We start from the raw sequence: 22,171 nt of genomic DNA, 5'->3' as shown, positions 1-22,171 counted from the left end.
TGCAATCACCATCTGCAGTGATATTGGAGCCCCGAAAAATAAAGTCTGTTTATTTGTTTCCCCATCTATTTGCCATGAAGTGATGGGACTGGATGCCATGATCTTAGTGTTCTGAAAGGTGAGCTTTAAGCCAACTTTTTCACTCTCCTCTTTTACTTTCATGAAGAGGCTCTTTAGTTCCTCTTCACTTTCTGCCATAAGGGTGGTGTCATCTGCATATCTGAGGTTATTGATATTTCTTCCAGAAATCTTGATTCCAGCTTGTGCTTCATCCAGCCCAGCGTTTCTCATGATGTACTCTGCATAGAAGTTAAATAAGCAGGGTGACAATATATAGCCTTGATATACTCCTTTTCCTATTTGGAACCAGTCTGTTGTTCCATGTCCAGTTCTAACTGTTGCTTCCTGACCTGCATATAGGTTTCTCAAGAGCCAGGTCAGGTGGTCTGGTATTCCCATCTCTTTCAGAATTTTCCACAGTTTATCGTGATCCACACAGTCAAAGGCTTTGGCATAGTCAATAAAGCAGAAATAGATGTTTTTCTGGAACTCTCTTGCTTTTTCCATGATCCAGTGGATGTTGGCAATTTGATCTCTGGTTTCTCTGCCTTTTCTAAAACCAGCTTGAACTTCTGGAAGTTCATGCTTCACGTATTGCTGAAGCCTGGCTTGGAGAATTTTGAGCATTACTTTACTAGCATGTGACATGAGTGCAATTGTGTGGTAGTTTGAGCATTCTTTGGCATTGCCTTTCACTGGGATCGGAATGAAAACTGACCTTTTCCAGTCCTGTGGCCACTGCTGAGTTTTCCAAATTTGCTGGCATATTGAGTGCAGCACTTTCACAGCATCATCTTTCAGGATTTGAAAGAGCTCAACTGGAATTCCATCACCTCCACTAGCTTTGTTTGTAGTGATGCTTTCTAAGGCCCACTAGACTTCACATTCAGGATATCTGGCTCTCGGTGAGTGATCACACCATCATGATTATCTGGCTTGTGAAGATCTTTTTTGTACAGTTCTTCTGTGCATTCTTGTCACCTCTTCTTAGTATCTTCTGTTTCTGTTAGGTCCATACCATTTCTGTTCTTTATTGAGCTTTGCATGAAATGTTCCCTTGGTATCTCTAATTTTCTTGAAGAGATCTCTAGTCCTTCCCATTCTGTTGTTTTCCTCTATTTCTTTGCATTGATTGCTGAGGAAGGCCTTCTTATCTCTCCTTGCTATTCTTTGGAACTCTGCCTTCAGATGCTTATATCTTTCCTTTTCTCCTTTGCTTTTCACTTCTCTTCTTTTCACAGCTATTTGTAAGGCCTCCCCAGACAGCCATTTTGCTTTTTTGTATTTCTTTTTCTTGGGGATGGTCTTGATCCCTGTCTCCTGTACAATGTCACAAACCTCCATCCATAGTTCATCAGGCACTCTGTCTATCAGATCTAGTCCCTTAAATCTATTTCTCACTTGCACTGTATAATCATAAGGGATTTGATTTAGGTCATACCTGAATGGTCTAGTGGTTTTCCCTACTTTCTTCAATTTAAGCATGAATTTGGCAATAAGGAGTTCATGATCTGAGCCACAGTCCGTATCTGTAGTTCCTCCTAATCTGTGGTTCAGCATCCATGGAGTCAACCAACCAAAGACCATGCACTGTAGTATTTACTATAGAAAAAATCTGTGTATAAGTGGACCTGTGCAACTCAAATCTGTGTTGTCCAAGGTTCAAGTGCATTGTGTGTGTGAGAGACACAGTGTGTGCTATGTAAGAGAGAGAGAGTGTGTGTATCTACAGAAGAGAACCTACAAACCTTCAATGAGAAAGGATGAAAATTCAGTTTCAATAGAGAAGTCTACATGGTAGCAAACTTTTCATTCTCTTTCTTACCTAAAAATGGCTCCCAACAAATAGCTTTCATCATAACTATAATTTTATTCTGGTAAATTCCAGAATTAAAACCATTTCCCTAAGGAGACTGCCTTTTCTATGAATGCAAAATCACCCTATATGGCTTTTAATGTCACTGGCCCTCATATATTACTTTGTATTTATGTATTATAAATATATATTTCACCAGAGACTTAATGTGGTTCTGGGCCTCTAGAGGCTCCTTACAGGTTCAGATATGGTATGAATAGAATGTGGCAGTTCCCAAATAATAAAGAGTAATAACACACTACCAATAAAAATAAGCAAGGATATTTTAAGTGTTTCCTGTGTGCCAAGACTTTTCTAAGCACTCTGTCTGAGGTTACTCAAGGATCTGACCATTCATCAGAATGCCCAATTTAAGAGGGTCCTTGGATATCCTTGAGCATTTGCACAATCCACCAAAACAAAAAACAAAAACAGATCCTTACCTCTCACCGTACACAGAAAAATTAACTCATAATGGACCACAGGCATATATGTAAAGAAAAAAGTATAAACTTTGTAGAAGAAACGGGAAAATTTTTGTGACCTTGGTAAGGCAAACATTTCACCAAACATATGATCCCATTAAAGGAAAAAAAAAGTTGTTAACGTGGACTTCCTTTGTTCTTCAGAAAGTGAAAAGTGTTAGTCGCTCAGTTGTGTTCAACTCTTTGCAACCCCATGGACTGCAGCCCACCAGGCTCCTCTGTCCATGGGCTTTTCCAGGCAGGAATACTGGAGTGAGTTGCTATTCTCTTCTCCAGAGGATATTCCTAATCCAAGGATCAAACCCAGGTCTCCTGCATTTCAGGCAGATTCTTTACCCTGAGCCATAAGAAGACACCATTAAAAGAATGAAAAAATTAAAATAGGATGAAGTATTTACCAATCTTATATCTGATAAAAGACTTATATTTAGAATATGTTTAAAAAGAAAAAAAAAAACTTGATAAGAAGACAAACTACCCAGTTCAAAATGGATAAAATATTTGAATAAGCATTTTACAAGAAAAGGTATATAAAGGATGCTCAAGAGTATTAAAATGCAAATTAAAAACACGGGAAATCACTACACATCCATCAGAATGACTATATTCCAAAAAGACTAACATTATCAAATCTTGGGGATGATATGGAACATGTTCATACTTTGCTGGTGGGAATGTAAAATGGTACAGTAACTTTAGAAAGGGCTTCTCGGGTGGGGCTAGTGGTAAAGAACACATCTGCCAATGCAGGAGACACAAGAGACACAGGTTTGGTCCATGGGTTGGGAAGATATTCTGGAGGAGGGTATGGCAAGCCACTCCAGTATTCTTTTCTGGAGAACCCCATGGACAGAGGAGCCTGGCGGGCTACAGTCCTTAGGGTTGCAAAGAGTCGGACATGACTGAAGTGACTCAGCATGCACACACTCAACTTTAGAATACAGGCTGAGAGTTTAAGTTAAACATATACTTAGCATACAACCCAGCATGCATCCATATACTCATAGCAAATTGCTCATAATAGTCAAAAACCGAAAGAATCCAAACATCCGTCAAATAGTGAATGGAAAGGGAAAAAAAGTTCTATGAATAGAGTATCATTCATCAACAAAAAGGAATGAACTACTAAATGTAGAACAACACGGATAAACCTCAAAAACATTATTCCAAGTAAAAGAAGTCAGACACAAAAGACAACATATTATATAAATCCATTTAAATAAAATTTCTAGGAAAGAAAAATATACAAAGATAGAAAATAGATCAGTGTTGTTGGGACTGAAGTACACATAGAAACTGAATACAAATAGGCATTAGGAAATATGAGGTGATAGAATATTCTAAACTGGATTGTGGTGATAGCTCACAACTATATACATTTTCTAGAAATCACTTAACTACATTTACAATGGGTAAATTTTGTGATATGTAAGTTATACCTCACTATAGCTGTTAAGGAAGGAAAGGAGAGATGACCCCACTTTTCATATAAGAACAGTATTTCAAGCTCACTACCTTGTTGATATGGAGAAGGAATGGCAACCCACTCCAATAATCTTGCCAGGAATCCCATGGACAGAAGAGCTGGTGGGCTACAGTCCATTGGGTCACAAGAGTCAGACACAACTTAGCGACTAAACCACCAACCACATTGCTGATGAGGGAGATATTTTAATAGAAGAATTCCAGCTAACAAACACAGAAAAAAGACAATATTAGAAAAACCACATTTGGTAACTGCTAATGAAAACATGGGTATCAAGGAATACTAAAGCTATCAGATGAAAGACTGTAGAGGAAATTTATTATGGAATAACATCAGGCTGATACTGCCTGAAGCAAAAAAGATCAATCTTAATATCACCAAACTTAAGACAATCAGATATTATATGCCACCTGATATGATGTAATAAGTACAGAACACCAATTATGAAGGATTCTTCTAGGGGGAAAAAAAAGAAGCCTGAATTGAACCAAACCTTTAGGTCTAATCAGTTTACATAACACTCTTGCCCATAAGAAAATAAAATAGGCACGAATTAAACAAAACCTTTAGCTCTAATTATCCGTTTACATAATACAAGTGATGAATAAGCTAAACAACACTTTAAGGAAGCAATCAACCAAATCCAAACTATAGGCTATACTAAAGAACTTGATTTTTCTAAAAAACTCAAGCATTAGGGGGGGCGGGGGGAAAGTGAGAGATACTATTACAGAAAAAAATAAACCTAAGAGCTAAATAGCCATAAACAGAATATGAACCAATGGGATCCTGATTTTAACAAAACAACTGTATAAAGACATTTTGATGACAACTGGAGAAATTTGCACAATGACTAAATATTTGATGTTAACAGGGAACTATTACTAATTTTGTTAGGTATGATACCAGTATAGAGGTTTTATTTAAAAAAAAAAAACAACTATCAATTAGAAGTCATGCCAGAATATTTGCAATGAAATAATGTATGTATTTTCTTTTAAATATTCCAACTTTTCTTTAAGTGTCAGGGTGAGAGAGTCAATTCCTAGGCAGATTGATAAGAAGTCCAGGGTCCCCAAGGAGGAGAAAGGGGTCTGGGCCTCTCAAAGTGGAGATGGGGTCTGGAATTCTCAAGGAGGAGGAAAGGACAAACTTTTTTTGTCTACATTTCTTGCTGCTGCTGCTAAGTCACTTCAGTCATGTCCAACTCTGTGAGACAACATAGACCACAGCCAACCAGGCTCCGTGGTCCCTGGGCTTCTCCAGGCAAGAACACTGGAGTGGATTGCCATTTCCTTCTCAAATGCATGAAAGTGAAAAGTCAAAATGAAGTCGCTCAGTTGTGTCCAACTCTTCCTGACTCCATGGACTGCAGGCTACCAGGCTCCTCCGTCCATGGGATTTTGAAGGCAAGAGTACTGGAGTGGGTTGCCATTGCCTTCTTCAGTTCACTTCAGTTGCTCAGTCATGTCCGACTCTTTGCGAACCCATGAATCGTAGCACGCCAGGCCTCCCTGTCCATCACCAACCGGAGTTCACTCAAACTCACATCCATCGACTCAGTGATGCCATACAGCCATCTCATCCTCTGTTGTCCCCTTCTCCTCCTGCCCCCAGTCCCTCCCAGCATCAGAGTCTTATCCAATGAGTCAACTTTTTGCATGAGGTGGCCAAACTACTGGAGTTTCAGCTTTAGCATCTTTCCTTCCAAAAAAATCCCAGGGCTGATCTCCTTCAGAATGGACTGGTTGGATCTCCTTGCGGTCCGAGGGACTCTGAAGAGTCTTTGCCAACACCACAGTTCAAAAGCATGAGCCTTCTTCACAGTCTCACTCTCACATCCATACATGACCAGTGGAAAAATCATAGCCTTGACTAGATGGACCTTTGTTGGCAAAGTAATGTCTCTGCTTTTGAATATGCTATCTAGGTTGGTCATAACTTTCCTTCCAAGGAGTAAGTATCTTTTAATTTCATGGCTGCAGTCACCATCTGCAGTGATTTTGGAGCCCCGAAAAATAAAGTCTGTTTCCACTGTTTCCCCATCTATTTGCCATGAAGTGATGGGACCAGATGCCATGATCTTCGTTTTCTGAATGTTGAGCTTTAAGCCAACTTTTTCACTCTTCTCTTTCACTTTCATCAAGAGGCTTTTTAGTTCCTCTTCACTTTCTGCCATAAGGGTGGTGTCATCTGCATATCTGAGGTTATTGATATTTCTTCCAGAAATCTTGATTCCAGTTTGTGCTTCCTCTAGTCCAGCGTTTCTCATGATGTACTCTGCATATAAGTTAAATAAGCAGGGTGACAATATACAGTCTTGACGTACTCCTTTTCCTATTTGGAGCCAGTCTGTTGTTCCATGTCCAGTTCTAACTGTTGCTTCCTGACCTGCATACAGATTTCTCAAGAGGCAGGTCAGGTGGTCTGGTATTCCCATCTCTTTCAGAATTTTCCACAGTATTGTGATCCACACAGTCAAAGGCTTTGGCATAGTCAATAAAGCAGAAATACATGTTTTTCTGGAATCTCTTGCTTTTTTCATGATCCAGCGGATGTTGGCAATTTGATCTCTGGTTCCTTTGCCTTTTCTAAAACCAGCTTGAACATCAGCAAGTTCACGGTTCACGTATTGCTGAAGCCTGGCTTGGAGAATTTTGAGCATTACTTTACTACCATGTGACATGAGTGCAATTGTGCGGTAGTTTGAGCATTCTTTGGCATTGCTTTTCTTTGGGATTGGAATGAAAACTGACCTTTTCCAGGCCTGTGGCCACTGCTGAGTTTTCCAAATTTGCTGGCATATTGAGTGCTGCACTTTCACAGCATCATCTTTCAGGATTTGAAAGAGCTCAACTGGAATTCCATCACCTCCACTAGCTTTGTCATAGTCATGCTTTCTAAGGCCCACTTGACTTCACATTCCAGGATGTCTGGCCCTAGGTGAGTGATCACATCATCGTGATTATCTGGGTCATGAAGATCTTTTTTGTACAGTTCTGTGCATTCTTGCCACCTCTTCTTAGTATCTTCTGCTTCTGTTAGGTCCATACCATTTCTGTCCTTTATCAAGCCCATCTTTGCATGAAATGTTCCCTTGATATCTCTACTTTTCTTGAAGAGATCTCTAGTCTTTCCCATTCTATTGTTTTCCTCTATTTCTTTGCACTGATTGCTGAGGAAGGCTTTCTTATCTCTCCTTGCTATTCTTTGGAACTCTGCCTTCAGATGCTTATATCTTTCTTTTTCTCCTTTGCTTTTCGCTTCTCTTCTTTTCACAGCTATTTGTAAGGCCTCCTCAGACAGCCATTTTGCTTTTTTGCATTTCTTTTTCTTGGGGATGGTCTTGATCCCTGTCTCTTGTCAATGTCATGAACCTCTGTCCATGGTTCATCAGGCACTCTGTTTATCAGATCTAGTCCCTTAAATCTATTTCTCACTTCCACTGTATAATCATAAGGGATTTGATTTAGGTCATATCTGAATGGTCTACTGGTTTTTCCCTACACAGCCTTGTCTAACACAATGAAACTAAGCTATGCCCTGTGGGGCCACCCAAGATGGGCGGGTCATGGTGGAGAGACCTGACAGAATGTGGTCCACTGCAGAAGGGAATGGCAAACCACTTCAGTATTATTGCCTTGAGAACCCCATGAACAGTATGAAAAGGCAAAATGATAGGATACTGAAAGAGGAACTCCCCAGGTCAGTAGGTGCCCAATATGCTACTGGAGATCAGTGGGGAAATAACTCCAGAAAGAATGAAGGGATGGAGCCAAAGCAAAAACAATACCCAGTTGTGGGTGCGACTGGTGATAGAAGCAAGGTCTGATGCTATAAAGAGCAATATTGCATAGGAACCTGGAATGTCAGGTCCACAAATCAAGGCAAATTGCAAGTGGTCAAACAAGAGACGGCAAGAGTGAATGTCAACATTCTAGGAATCAGCGAACTGAAATGGACTGGAATGGGTGAATTTAACTCAGATGACCATTATATCTACTACTGCGGACAGGAATCCCTCAGAAGAAATGGAGTAGCCATCATGGTCAACAAAAGAGTCCATAATGCAGTACTTGGATGCAATCTCAAAAACGACAGAATGATCTCTGTTCGTTTCCAAGGCAAACCATTTAATATCACAGTAATCCAAGTCTATGCCCCAACCAGTAATGCTGAAGAAGCTGAAGTTGAACGGTTCTATGAAGACCTACAAGACCTTTTAGAACTAACACCCAAAAAAGATGTCCTTTTCTTTATAGGGGACTGGAATGCAAAAGTAGGAAGTCAAGAAACACCTGGAATAACAGGCAAATTTGGCCTTGGAATACGGAATGAAGCAGGGCAAAGACTAATAGAGTTTTGCCAAGAAAATGCACTGGTCATAGCAAACACCCTCTTCCAACAACATAAGAGAAGACTCTACACGTGGACATCCCTAGATGGTCAACACTGAAATCAGACTGATTATGTTCTTTTCAGCCAAAGATGGAGAAGCTCTATACAGTCAACAAAAACAAGACCGGGAGCTGACTGTGGCTCAGATCATGAACTCTTTATTACCAAATTCAGACTTAAATTGAAGAAAGTAGGGAAAACCACTAGACCATTCAGGTATGACCTAAATCAAATCCCTTATGATTGCCTTCTTAGTCTTAGTCAATTACACAACTCAGTTTAAACTCTGTACTAGGGATTATACAACAACAATGTATCCTGCTTGAGGATAGTTTCTCCTTCCTGAAAATGTTCTGACTAGTCTTGATAGTTTAGAATGTATATTATGGGAGTAGGTCTGGTAGTATCTTTCTATTGTTAAATTCTAATCTTGTTATCATAAAATGTAAATTGTGGGAGTGGGTCTGGTAAAATTTTCACAAACTCCAGACATTCTTTTGATTCATTGTAATAACTAATTAAAAGGTATATAATTCCATTGCTAACACTAGCAAGGGGGGCACTCTCTGTCCCACTTCTGATAACTGTGCCAGAAGCTTTCTCTATCTCTTTTATACTTTAATAAAACTTTATTACACAAAAGCTCTGAGTGATCAAGCCTTGTCTCTGGCTCCGGATTGAATTCTTCTCCTCCGAAGGCCAAGAATCCCAGCGTCTTTCGTGGTTCAGCAACAACCTTTCAAGGGTTAACATACAGTACAATAGGCAAATGTCAAAAACTATTAAAGCTGATAGGTATTATGGGATTTCAGCACTCCATCCTTTCTACTTTTAGTATGGTTTTAATTTTCATATCAGTAAGGTTAGGACACAACAAAAAGTTGCAAAACTGAGAAGAAAATAAGAGAAAAAGGAGCCCAAAGCTCACCAGAGAGGTCAGGGATAAAGACTCTCGTGAAGTCATCAGAAGACAGGTTAAAAACAAAAGACAGGTAAAACATGAAGCCAAGTGCTTGGAGAATATCATATAAGGAGAAGAGTAGAAACTAAGTAAAGAGAGACCACGGAAGTAAAGCCAGAAGAATGCCAATATTTAAAGACAGGACGGACAAACATGAATTTGAGAAAGATACCAAAAAGTAGAATATCAGTGACAAGAGAAGAGACTTAACAGCAAAATTGAATCAGGGAAATCAAGGCAAGAAAGATTCCAGATAATAATAATCATCAAGTACCCTTCTTAGAGTTCCTAAATTTCAAATCAAAGAGAAAAATAATTATGTTTAACAAAATTTCAGCATGATGAGAGAAATAATTATCTTCATATTTTCTGAGATGTACAGTTTATCAGATACTGAACAAGATGTTCAAAAAAATTATAAGCCATTTACCCACTAGCACCTGGTGGCTCAAATGGCAAAGAATCTGCCTGCAATGTAGGAGATCTGGGTTTGATCCCTGTGTAGGAAAGATCTCCTGGAGAAGGATTTCCAAGGGTAGAAATGAACCAGCCCTATTTCTATCCATATGTCCAGATTCTAGCATGGTGCCAAGTTGCAATGTTTCTATATTGCCAGACTCCCAGTGGGGTGCAAACCCCATGGAAGGGACAGCTGACACTGATGAGGCTCAATATCGTTGGTGTTTTGAGCCACAGTTATACATTAGACCAATCTGGTAATTCCTAATCCCTTTCTGATTACAAAGATAAGTAACAGAGCTTTTCACTTCATATTCAAAACTTGAATAACTTCTCCCCAATATACTTTGCATTGATGTTCCCACAAATAACTGGATCTTTTTATAGTTGGTTCCTAGCACTTTGAGGAACTTACTGCTAACCACAACCTTGAAAATGTTGCTTTCAAATAATTGATTTATATACTATGTACAATAAAAACACAAAAGCAAATATATATTTTAAGCTACTATTACTTTAATCTTCTATTATTTACTCTCTTGACTTGATGTTAAAGCTGAAACTCTAATACTTCGGCCACCTGATGCAAAGAGCTGACTCATTTGAAAAGACCCTGATGCTGGGAAAGAATGAGGGCAGGAGGAGAAGGGGACGACAGAGGATGAGATGATTGGATGGCATCACTGACTCAACAGACATGGCTTTGGGTGAACTCCAGGAGTTGGTGATGGACAGGGAGCCTGGCGTGCTGAGGTTCATGGGGTTGCAAAGAGTCGGACATGACTGAGCGACTGAACTGAACTGAACTGACTTGCAACACGATGAGGTTAAAGACAGATTTTTGTATGCAGGGCAGAATCCCACTTAACACGAATCATAATCCTTACATCATTAACAACCCATAACATCTTAGTCAATAAAAAGTTCAAATAACTCTTTTTGTTATTTACAGATCAAACCCAGAAAAAGGAAAGATTCCCCATCTCTGCAGCACATGTATTTTTTTTTATTATTGCTTCCAGGTATATTCCGAAATTCTAAAAAAAGTAGGAAAAAAAAAAGGCCTCACCTTGAGATTTATCAAGTTCTTATTAGACCCTCTTTGACTTTTATCTAACTCAGGACTAAATATCATAATTCTAAAATCTCTCAGAATCAGGAATTAAGAGTTAAAAACTTACATTCAAGCTGTGCAACCACATCTCCAGGGTCCACTGCTTCAGGGAACACCTATGAGAGAAGGCAGAGAGAAGAAGGATGGAGAAGAGAAAGTAAAAGGAAGACATACATGAGACAGGCTTTGTGCTTTCCTTCTCTTTACCAGAATATTCCTTTCCCAACCAAAGAAACTTTTGACATTATTGAGAATTGTCACTTCTCTGTTTCCCATGATCACCATGCAAGATTTTACCAACAAAAAAAAATTACAGCTGGCTCTGCTTCCCTCTCCAATTTCATCTGCTAGCAGTCCTCTCTTTGTTACCATGGTCATATTTGCCTTCTTGCTGTTCCTCCTGCTCAGTAAGCTTATTCCCAAGAAGACACCTTTATATTTGCTGTTCCTCTGCTTAGAATGCTTCTACCCTAGACATTTAAATACTACCTCATAATTCAGACTCAATTTCAATGTTATTGCCTTCTCTGACCACCACCTTCAAAACAGACAATCCTCTTAATCCCTCTGTTCCCTTACCCTCCCTTTATTCTCTTCATGACAACTCAGTTCAGTTTAGTTGCTGTCGTGTTCAATTCTTTGCACCCCCATGGACTGCAGCATGCCAAGCCTCCCTGTCCATCATCAACTCCCAGAGTTTACTCAAACTCATGTCCATTGAGTCAGTGATGCCATTCAACCATCTCATCCTCTGTCGTCCCCTTCTCCTCCCACCTTCAATCTTTCCCAGCATCAGGATCTTTTCAAATGAGTCAGTTCTTCGCATCAGGTGGCCAAAGTATTGGAGTTTCAGCTTCAACATCAATCCTTCCAATGAATATTCAGGACTGATTTCCTTTAGGATGGACTGGTTGGATCTCGCAGTCCAAGGGACTCTCAAGAGTCTTCTCCGACACCACAGTTCATGACACTCACCGTCTAAAAGTGTATTACTCATGCATTTACTTGATTACTGTTTGTTTTTCCTATTATAATGAAAGCTCCAAGAGGGGAAAATGTTTGTCTTATTTATTCAGTGCCTAGAATAGTACATAGAACAGAGCTGGTACTCAGTATTTATTCCTGGAGAAGAGAAAGGAAAATAAGAAAGGAAGTAAGGAGGAAGGGAAGAAAGGGAAGGAAAGAAGGAGGGAAGTCGGAAAGGAAACAAAGGTGAGGAATACAATTGGTAAGAATTAATCAAAAGCATCAGATTCAAGGGAAAAAAAGAAAAGAGATCTAAAGAAAGAAGCAGCACAAGACAGCCATAAGTAAAATATGACGTATTCTTCCCTATTAAAATCTCCCCTTTCTCTCTAAGATAAGTATTTATAATTCAAGGTGCTATTTTTTACATAAAGACCACTAAGACAATTTTAGAAGTAAACTGATACATCAAGAAAAAGAGGTAACTGATTCAGTGTATAATATAAGGAATACTTATTTTCAAGCTTCCAGATTTAAGTCATAAATCTTTTCAATTAAAGTGCATATTCAAATTTTGGAACCACTTTAATTTTTTAATTTGTTAACCTTTGATAGAATATTTGAACTCACCTTTTCAAACACCATTCTGGCATTGAAGACCAATGGAAAATTGGCTGGGACACATTGTGTCTTTTTGTATTGGCCAAACACACAGATGCTAAGATAGATGTCCTCCTTGTCTTTCAGCACCACTCCTGGGCAAGTTACCTGGAAGAAATTAGAGAGATGAATGTGACTGCTTCATGAATTCCCTAAACTATCATATTAAAATAACTTACCAAACATTACATAAAAACACTAGTCTGCTAAGCTAATAAAAATGGGCACAGGTTAAAAAAAGAGAGAGATTCTAGTGTTTACAGAGTTAAATGAAATGCCTTTATAACTTCCATCCCTCTGAGAAATCTATGATTTTCCACTTGGTTACTTGTGCGACATTTGAAGCTCTACGTACTGGCTCTTGGGACAGACACTAATAGTTTTAAACAATTAGCCTTAGGCTTCCACTTTATGTAGAATGCTGACATAAACTTATTCAGCATCATTTAATCACAAAGGATAAAGATTCAGCAGAAATAAAGCACTATACTAGAAGACAAGAAGATACCAAAACAAAGCACAAATCTGACCTGTAGTGCCGTAAGTCACAGCCCATATACACCCTCATCAAAAGAAATATGACAAACTTCCAAAGCAAATGAATTGTAAAGTTTCCAGCCTGTGAAATATTTTTTAAATATAAAACTGTACTTAACTATTCTCAGGATTGACACAATGATGTACGGTTTCTAAAACATACACAGCAAGGTCTTTCCAGTTTCTGCCATATTTCATTGCCAGTGATCAACTATCCTTAGTAGAATATAGAAGACTGTCTAAGATTTGAATCCAATTTATCACATAACTATATTACTCAATATCTCCTAAAACTACAGAGTATATGTGTTATTATTCCCTGAACACATACATGGATTTCTTGCCACATTATCTGGATTACTACTCCATTCTATCTTCTCTTCACCTACATCTATCTCCCAAGGCTTTCATTAACTGCCATCTCAATACACAAAACTTCTCTTGATTTTCCAATTATCACTACTGAATTCACTCTAATTCAAACATTTGTTGTGAATTTATTATATTCAAGTAAATAAGTCGTAGCTTCTCATAGCATTTTACAATTCTTTTAAGGCCCTAATTATTGTCTCCCTGCACATCAATCAAATAGGTACACCTCACCTCTTTAACTGGAGAAGGCAATGGCGACCCACTCCAGTACTCTTGCCTGGAAAATCCCATGCACGGAGGAGCCTGGTGAGCTGCAGTCCATGGGGGTCACTAAGACTTGGACACAACTGAGTGACTTCACTTTCACTTTTCACTTTCATGCATTGGAGAAGGAAATGACAACCCACTCCAGTGTTCTTGCCTGGAAAATCCCAGGGCCGGGGGAGCCTGGTGGGCTGCCGTCTATGGGGTCGCACAGAGTCATACGCGACTGAAGCAACTTAGCAGCAGCAGCACCTCTTTAACTTGACTATAAACTCCTGAGAACAGAAACTCTGATTTCCTCATTAATGTATCCAAATACTCAGACTCTCAGTATTAAAAAGCAACTTAGAAATAATCTAGTAAAGCTTCAAATTTTTTACGTAGGGAAACAGTTCAGTCGCTCAGTCGTGTCTGACTCTTTGCGACCCCATGAATCACAGCACGCCAGGCCTCCCTGTCCATCACCAACTCCCGGAGTTCACCCAGACTCATGTCCATCGAGTCAGTGATGCCATCCAGCCATCTCATCCTCTGTCGTCCCCTTCTAGACCCCCAATAAAGACAAGGTAATTTACTACTTAAAGTCAAACAATAAATGAGTCACTTCATGTCCCTTTGTTATATAGCAGCTAAAATTATTTTCTATGCCAGTTACTTTGAGTCTATCTACCTCTTATTCTATTTTGTACTTTTGTCCTAATAATTCACTACTGATTATTAAAATCAAGCAAGGTCCTCAGAAATTTCACTCTGTCTGAAAGCTTCATTTTCTACTGCCTCATTTAAACGAAACCTGTTAGAGTCCTTCTACATATCTGCTATGCTTACAGATGTGACTGCTCCAAATTGAGATGATGGTTAGTATAAAACACAAGATTTTGAAGATTTTTGAAGACTTGTTCTAAAATATTTTAAGGAATTTTTACCAAAAAAAGTGCAAAATATCTCATTAACAACTTTTATATTAACTACATGTTGAAAGGATAATACTTTGATATACTGAATTAAGTAAAATTATTATAAAGTTAATTTATCATTTATAATTTATGACTTACTTAGTGCAACTAGTTTATACTGCACAGTATAGCTCTAATTATCCTCACTGGAAACTGCTGAGTGTTTTCCCAATTTGTTGTATATGTAAGAAGACATGACATTTTTTCTTATCTACAATTCTACAAATTCTGCCATTCTTTAAAGGAATACCATGGAACATTCCAAAAAGAAGGCATTACAAGAAGGTTTAAAGACAATCCTACGGAACAAACAGAAAAGAAATAGCAAACTGGTTGACTTAAAACAGTCATATGGGTAATTATTGCTTTTGTTTTTGTTGTTTAGTTCCTAAGTCATTTCCACCTCTTTGCAACAGCATGGCCTGTAGCATACCAGGCTTCTCTGTCCTCCACTATCTCCTGGGATTTGCTCAAATTCATGTCTGTTGAGTTGATAATACTATCTAACCATCTCATCTTCTGCTGATCCCTTCTCCTCCTGCTCTCAATCTTTCCCAGCATCAGAGTCTTTTCCAATGAGTCAGATCCTCGCAGCAGGTGGCCAAAGGACTGGAGCTTCAGCATCAGTCTTTCCAATGGATAGACAGGCTTGATTTCATTTAGGATTGACTGGTTTGATCTCCTTGCAGTCCAAGGGACTCTCAAGATTCTTCTCCAGCATCACAACTCAAAAGCATCAAGTCTTTGGTGCCCAGCCTTCTTTATGGTCCAGTTCCACATCTGTACATGACTACTGGAAAAACCATAGCTTTCACTATACTGACCTTTGTCAGCAAAGCAGTGTCTGTGCTTTTTAATATGCTATCTAGGTTTGTCGTAGTTTTTCTCCCAAGGAGCGAGCATATTTTATTTTCATGGCTACAGTCGCCATCTGCAGTGATTTTGGAGCCCAAGAAAACAAAATCTGTCACTGCTTTTACTTTTTTCCCTTCTATTTGCCATAAAGTGATGGGACTGGATGGTCTGATCTTAGTTTCTTGAATGCTGAGTTTTAAGCTAGCTTTTTCACTCTCCCGTTTCACTCTCAAGAAGTGTTTTAGTTCGTCATCACTTTCTGCCATTAGAGTGGTGTATCTGAGGTTGCTGATATTTCTCCCAGCAATCTTGATTCCAGTTTGTGATTTATCCAGTCCAGAATTCTGCATGATAAACTCTGCATAGAATTTAAATTAACAGCCTTGCTGTATATTATCACTCCTTTCCCAATTTTGAACCAGTCAATTGTTCCATGTCTGGTTCTAACTTGCTTTTTGACCCACACAGATGTTTTTCAGGAGACATCTCTTAAAGAACTTTCCAGTTTGTTATGATCCACACAGTCAAAGGCTTTAGCTCAATCAGTGAAGCACATGTTTTTTCTGGAACTCCGTTGCTTTCTCCATGATCCAATAAATGTTGGTGAATTATAATTTATATAGGACAACAAGTTTATCCTTGTTCTTAGGGGATTTACACTGAAATATTTAGTGGTAAAGTGTCTGAATGTAAGCAACTTCCTTTCAAATATCTAATCACTATATTTATATTTCTATATCTCTACTTATATCATAGAGAGAAAGAAATAAATCAGATGTGAAACAATCAGACTCTCTGTAAAAGCAGTGAGAATGTCAACAAAAACTGTCAAAATCAACTCTTTAGGGGTCTGGAAATTAACCAGAGGTTTGCAACAATCTAAGGAGCATTTATTCAAGAAAAACAGTTGACATACTTTATTCGCAATGTCCTCCACTCAGGTCTACTACACCCTTGAAAACCAAAATTCTTATGAAAATTAGCAGCCCCACTGGCATTGTAGGAATTAGAACTGCAGATTTAAAGCTACCCCAAGGCCCACGCCTAAAGAACTGTCATTATTTGACCTGTCGGACAGTACTCTGGAAACCCCCATTCACAGGGCTTCTCTTTATTTGACCTGAATCAGAACTTGGTTGCAACAAACATCCTTTACCTGCAAGGCATCTGTCAAGAACAATAAGCAGCTATTATTTAACATCATGGATGCTTGAAATTGGAGCAAAAAATAAGTGATCAAAACATTTAAAAGGCAAAGCTGGATAACTGTGTATTTGTGTGTGTGTGTGTCTTATCTGTGTGTCTGTGTGTCTGTGTGTCTCTGTGTGTGTATGAGCTAGGCAGGGTGTCTTTGACAAGCTATGATATTCTTGGCAATTGAGAAGATCACGCACATGTGCGGGGATGTGTATGCATCCGGAAATTACCTAAGGAAACCCTAATCTCTCACCTCGGACTGATCTGAGGTTTTGAAATGTTGAAAGTGAAGACTAAGACAGAGTTGAAAACCGTGTGCATGGCATAGAAAGCATGTCCCAACATGCAACAGAGGTACTGAGCAAAGGCTGGGGGACTTACTGGTTCAAGGCATTTAAGGAAGTATAAATCCTGTCATTAAAGGGCCATAAAGCTAACTAAGTAGAGACTTCAATGACAACACTCAACAAAGAACACAGATTTTACAGAATACAGACTTTAGCTCAGAAAAGTAACTAAACAAACAGAAAACAACAACGGCAAAAATAAATAAACTCTGAGAAACAGAGGGAGTCTTATTAACACAGTTCCACATTATATTATTTAAAATGTCTAGTTCTCAACAAAATTTATGACATGTAAAGAAACAAGAGAATGACCTATACATGAAGGCAGTCAACAGAAAGTGTCCTTGAAGAAGGCCAGAAGTTGGGCTTACTAAATAAAAGCTTTAAATCATCTGTTATAAATATGCACAAATGACTAAAGAAAACCTTACCTCAAGATCTAAAGCAAAGTATGGCGGTGTGGCAATGATGTCTCATCAAATAAGGAATATCAATAGATAGCTAGAAATTACTTTAAAAGATAGAAATTTTAGAGTTGAAAATACACAATAAATGAAAAATTCACTAGAGAATCTCAAGAGCAGATATAGGCTGGCAGAAGAAAGAATAAATGAACCTGAAAAGTAGTCAATTGAGATTATCCAGCCTGAGGTACGGAAAGAGAAAAGAAAAGTGAATAGTCTCTGAGACCTGTGCGAAACCATAAGGCACAGTAACATAGATATAATGGGACCCCTACAATAGAGGACAAACCCATGGGGTCACTAAGAGTCGGGCACGACTGAGCGACTTCACTTTCACTTTTCACTTTCATGCATTGGAGAAGGAAATGGCAACCCACTCCAGTGTTCTTGCCTGGAGAATCCCAGGGACAGAGAAGCCTAGTGGGCTGCTGTCTATGGGGTCGCATAGAGTCGGACACGACTGAAGCGACTTAGCAGCAGCAGCAGCAGCCAGTAAGAACAGTTGCTGAAACAATGGATGAAAACTTCTGAAATTTAAAGAAAAACAATCTATATATTCAATCCAACAAACTCCAATAACTCCAATCACACATCATAATCAGACTTTTCAAATACAAAGATGAAGAATCTTGAAAGAAGCAAAGGGAAAATGTTTCAGTAGGTACTAGAAAACCTCACTAGTAATAACAGCTGATTTCTCATGAGAAACATGAAGCAGAAGAAGGTAGAATGATGTATTCAAAGTACTAAAAGAAGACATTCGATAGTTCAATATCCAGGATATTCTCCTTTACAAAAGATGGAAAATTAAGGCTTTTCTTACACAAAAAGATAATTCTGTTTAAGAAAAGAGAACTTCCCTACAAGAATTACTAAAGAAAATCCTTCAAATTAAAATGAAAGGACACCAGCTAAAACGTACAGGAAAAACTAAACACCAGTAAGGGAACTACACAGGTAAACCTAAGACAATATATTGTATTTTTCTCTCATTTATCCATTCTTATTTAAAATAAAATTGAATAAAGCAACAATTACTAAATTATGTTGAAGAGTGTATATGTATAGAGATGTTATCTGCATGACAATGAAATTATAAAGAAGAGAGGGAGCAAACTAAATACAAGCAAAGGTTTTATGCATTATTCAAATTAAATTGGTATTAATCCATACTATATTGTTAAAAATTAAAATATTAACTGTGAACCCTAGAACAACCACTAAGAAAATAACTCAAAAAATACACTAAAAGAAACAAGGGAATTAAAATGGCACACTAGATAATAGTTAACACAAAAGAAGTCCCAAAAGGCATTAATGCAGAAAAGACAGAAAACAAATAGCAAAATGACAAAGGTAAAGCCTACTTTATCTTACATTAAAGGTAAACTGACTAAACACTCCAATCAAAAGGTAGAGTTAGCAAAATGGACTAAAAACTATAATCCAGGTTTCCCTGGTGGCTCAGTGGTAAAGAACCCACCTGCCAACGCAGGAGACATGGGCTTGCCCCTGGTCTGAGAAGATTCCACATGCCATGCAACAACTAAGTCATGCACCACAAGCACTGAGCCTGTGCTCTAGAGCCCAGGAGCCACAACCACCGCGCCCACATGCTGCAACTACTGACGTCTACACACGCTAGAGCCTGTGCTCTGCAATGAGGGAAGCCACTGCAATGAAACGCCATGTACCACAACTAGAGAGGCGCTCCTGCTTGCCACAACTAGAGAAAAGCTCGACAGCAGTGAAGACCGAGCACAGCCAAAAAGTAAATAAAATTTTTACAAAATACGTTAAAAACAATTACAATCCAACCATGTGTTGAAAACAAGAGACTCACTTTAAATTCAAAGACACAAATGGGTTGATAAGTAAAAGAGTGGAAAAAATAACCTATGCATTATAAATGACATAACAATTAAAAACATAGGCAATAATTAAACTTTAGGACACAACATATAAAGATATATGTACTTAACAACCCCAAAATACATGACGGAAAAACCAACAGGCATCTCTCTAAAGAAGATTAACAAATGGCCAAAAAGCACATGAAAACATATTCAACATCATTAGTCACTACTACTGCTACTGCTAAGTCACTTCAGTCGTGTCCGACTCTGTGCGACCCCAGAGACAGCAGCCCAACAGGCTCCCCCGTCCATAGGATTCTCCAGGCAAGAACACATTAGTCACTAAGGAAATATAAATCAAAATCACAATGAGATTTCTCTTCATACTCACTAGGATGGCTATAAATAGAAAGATGGACAAAACAAGTGTCAGGGAGGGTGTCAAAAAATTGGAACCCTTATACTGTGCTGATGGAAAAGTAAAATGCTGTAGTCACTATGGTAGAATTTTTATAGTTCCTCAAGAAAAGTAAACAGTTACCTCAAGAACCAGCAACTTGCTAGGTATACACCCAGGAGTAATGAAAATATACATCCACACAATAATGTGTACAAGAGTATAACAGCAGTATTCATAAAAGCCAAAATGTGGATACAACCCAAATGTCCCGTGCATAAGCTAAATGTGGTATATCCATACAATAGAATATGATTTGGCCATAAAAAGGAATAAAGCACTTATAAGATACTGATATATACTATGACATGGATGAATCTTAAAAACATTATGCTAAGTGAAAGATGTCAGACACAGAAGTCCACATATTATGTAACTCCACTTATAAAAATGTTCATTATAGGCAAATCCATAGATCTAGAAATTAGCTTAGTGGTAGCCAGGGGTTGGGGGAGAGGGAGATGAAATTATGAAATTTCTTTATGGGGTAATGAAAATGTTCTGGAACTAGTAGCGATTATTGCACAACTTTGTGAATATATGAAAATTTACTAAACTGTATACTTTAAAATTGTGGATTTTATGATATGTGAATTATTTCTCAAATTTTTAAAAGATTCAGGATTAAACTAAAATTATAGAAAAAGATATACCATACATTCACTAATCATAAGAAAGCTAGGGTAGCCATTTTAATATGATATAAAGTAGACTTTAGAGAAAGATTACCAAGGTTAAAGTGGAACACTTCATATTAATTAAAATTTTGATTTATGAAAAGATATAGAAAATTAAATTGTATGTACCTAGAAGGCAATGGCACCCCACTCCAGTACTCTTGCCTGGAAAATCCCATGGACTTTCCCTGGTACTCTGCAGTCCATGGGATCGCTGAGGGTCGGACATGACTGAGCAACTTCACTTTCACTTTTCACTTTCATGCATTGGAGAAGGAAATGGCAGCCCACTCCAGTGTTCTTGCCTGGAGAATCCCAGGGACAGCGGAGCCTGGTGGGCTGCCGTCTTTGGGGTCACACAGAGTCGGACACGACTGAAGTGACTTAACAGCAGCAGCAAATAATACAATATTAAATAATACAGTGGAAACAGTGTCAGACTTTATTTTTGGGGGGCTCCAAAATCACTGCAGATGGTGACTGCAGCCATGAAATTAAAAGACGCTTACTCCTTGGAAGGAAAGTTATGACCAACCTAGACAGCATATTCAAAAGCAGAGACATTACTTTGTCAGCAAAGGTCCGTCTAGTTTTCTAGGCTATGGTTTTTCCAGTGGTCATGTATGGATGTGAGAGTTGGACTGTGAAGAAAGCTGAGCGCTGAAGAATTGATGCTTTTGAACTGTGGTGTTGGAGAAGACTCTTGAGAGTCCCTTGCACTGCAGGAGATCCAACCAGTCCATTCTAAAGGAGATCAGTCCTGGGTGTTCTTTGGAAGGAATGATGCTAAAGCTGAAACTCCATAGTTTGGCCACCTCATTCATGCAAAGAGTTGACTCACTGGAAAACGCTCTGATGCTGAGAGGGATTGGGGGCAGGAGGAGAAGGGGACGACAGAGGATCAGATGGCTAGATGGCATCACTGACTCGATGGATGTCAGTTTGAGTAAACTCCGGGAGATGGTGATGGACAGGGAGGCCTGGCGTGCTGCGATTCATGGGGTCGCAAAGAGTCAGACATGACCGAGTGACTGAACTGAACTGGACTGAAATAATACAATGTCAAAGTAATGAAGCAAAAAATTATATAACTGAATTTTGACACTTTCCAGTAAACGATATAAGAAGAAGAAAAAAATCATAAAGAGTATAGAAGACATAGACAACACCATTCAAGTAATTTGACCTAACTGACATTTACATAATACTCTATACAACCGAAGGATATACAGTTTTTTACAAGTACACATGAAAACATGCAATAAGATGATATGAGCCATAAAACAAGTCTCAATAACCATAAAAGGATATAGGTTCAATATGCAAAAAATCAATTTCAATATATTAGAAATAACATTTTAGAAAATTTAACACCATTTATAATATCACTAAAATCTAAGGCATGTACTACTTAGGTACAAATTTAACAAAACATGTGTAAGACATGTATTCTGAAAACTACAAACATTACTGAAAGAATATGAAAGAAAATTAAAGAAATTTACACAACCTGAAAATAATGTTAAGTATTTAGAATCTTTCATCTAATAAGGGGAGAAAATCCCATAAAAAACAAAAATTATGAAATCAAAATACGTAAAAATGTAATTATTTGGCATATGTTTAAAAAGAGACACTAAATGAAAAATCCTAGAATATGTAGTCAATGAAGTTAAATATCTTAATAAAGATTTAAAATTTTAATTTAATAAGAAAATACTACAGAATTATCTCAAAACAAGAGG

At 38.2% G+C, this 22,171-nt stretch overlaps 1 protein-coding gene across 2 annotated transcripts in view; it reads right to left on the bottom strand.

Annotated features, from left to right (window-relative positions):
• SPATA6 (spermatogenesis associated 6) overlaps nt 1–22,171 on the bottom strand; it is a 165,338-nt gene that overhangs the window by 125,078 nt on the left and 18,089 nt on the right. For both annotated transcript variants that reach the window (XM_061412053.1, XM_061412054.1), the window contains exons 2-3: nt 12,415–12,552; nt 10,886–10,934 (exon numbers count right to left, since the gene is read on the bottom strand). In XM_061412053.1, coding sequence (XP_061268037.1) covers nt 10,886–10,934; nt 12,415–12,552 — 187 coding nt within the window. The remainder of the gene's footprint in view (nt 1–10,885; nt 10,935–12,414; nt 12,553–22,171) is intronic.

Source organism: Bos javanicus, chromosome 3 (assembly GCF_032452875.1).
Source record: "Bos javanicus breed banteng chromosome 3, ARS-OSU_banteng_1.0, whole genome shotgun sequence".
NCBI classification, from domain to species: Eukaryota; Metazoa; Chordata; class Mammalia; order Artiodactyla; family Bovidae; genus Bos; species Bos javanicus.
Note: the sequence above shows the minus strand (reverse complement) of the source record. Positions and strands in the feature narration are given on the sequence as shown.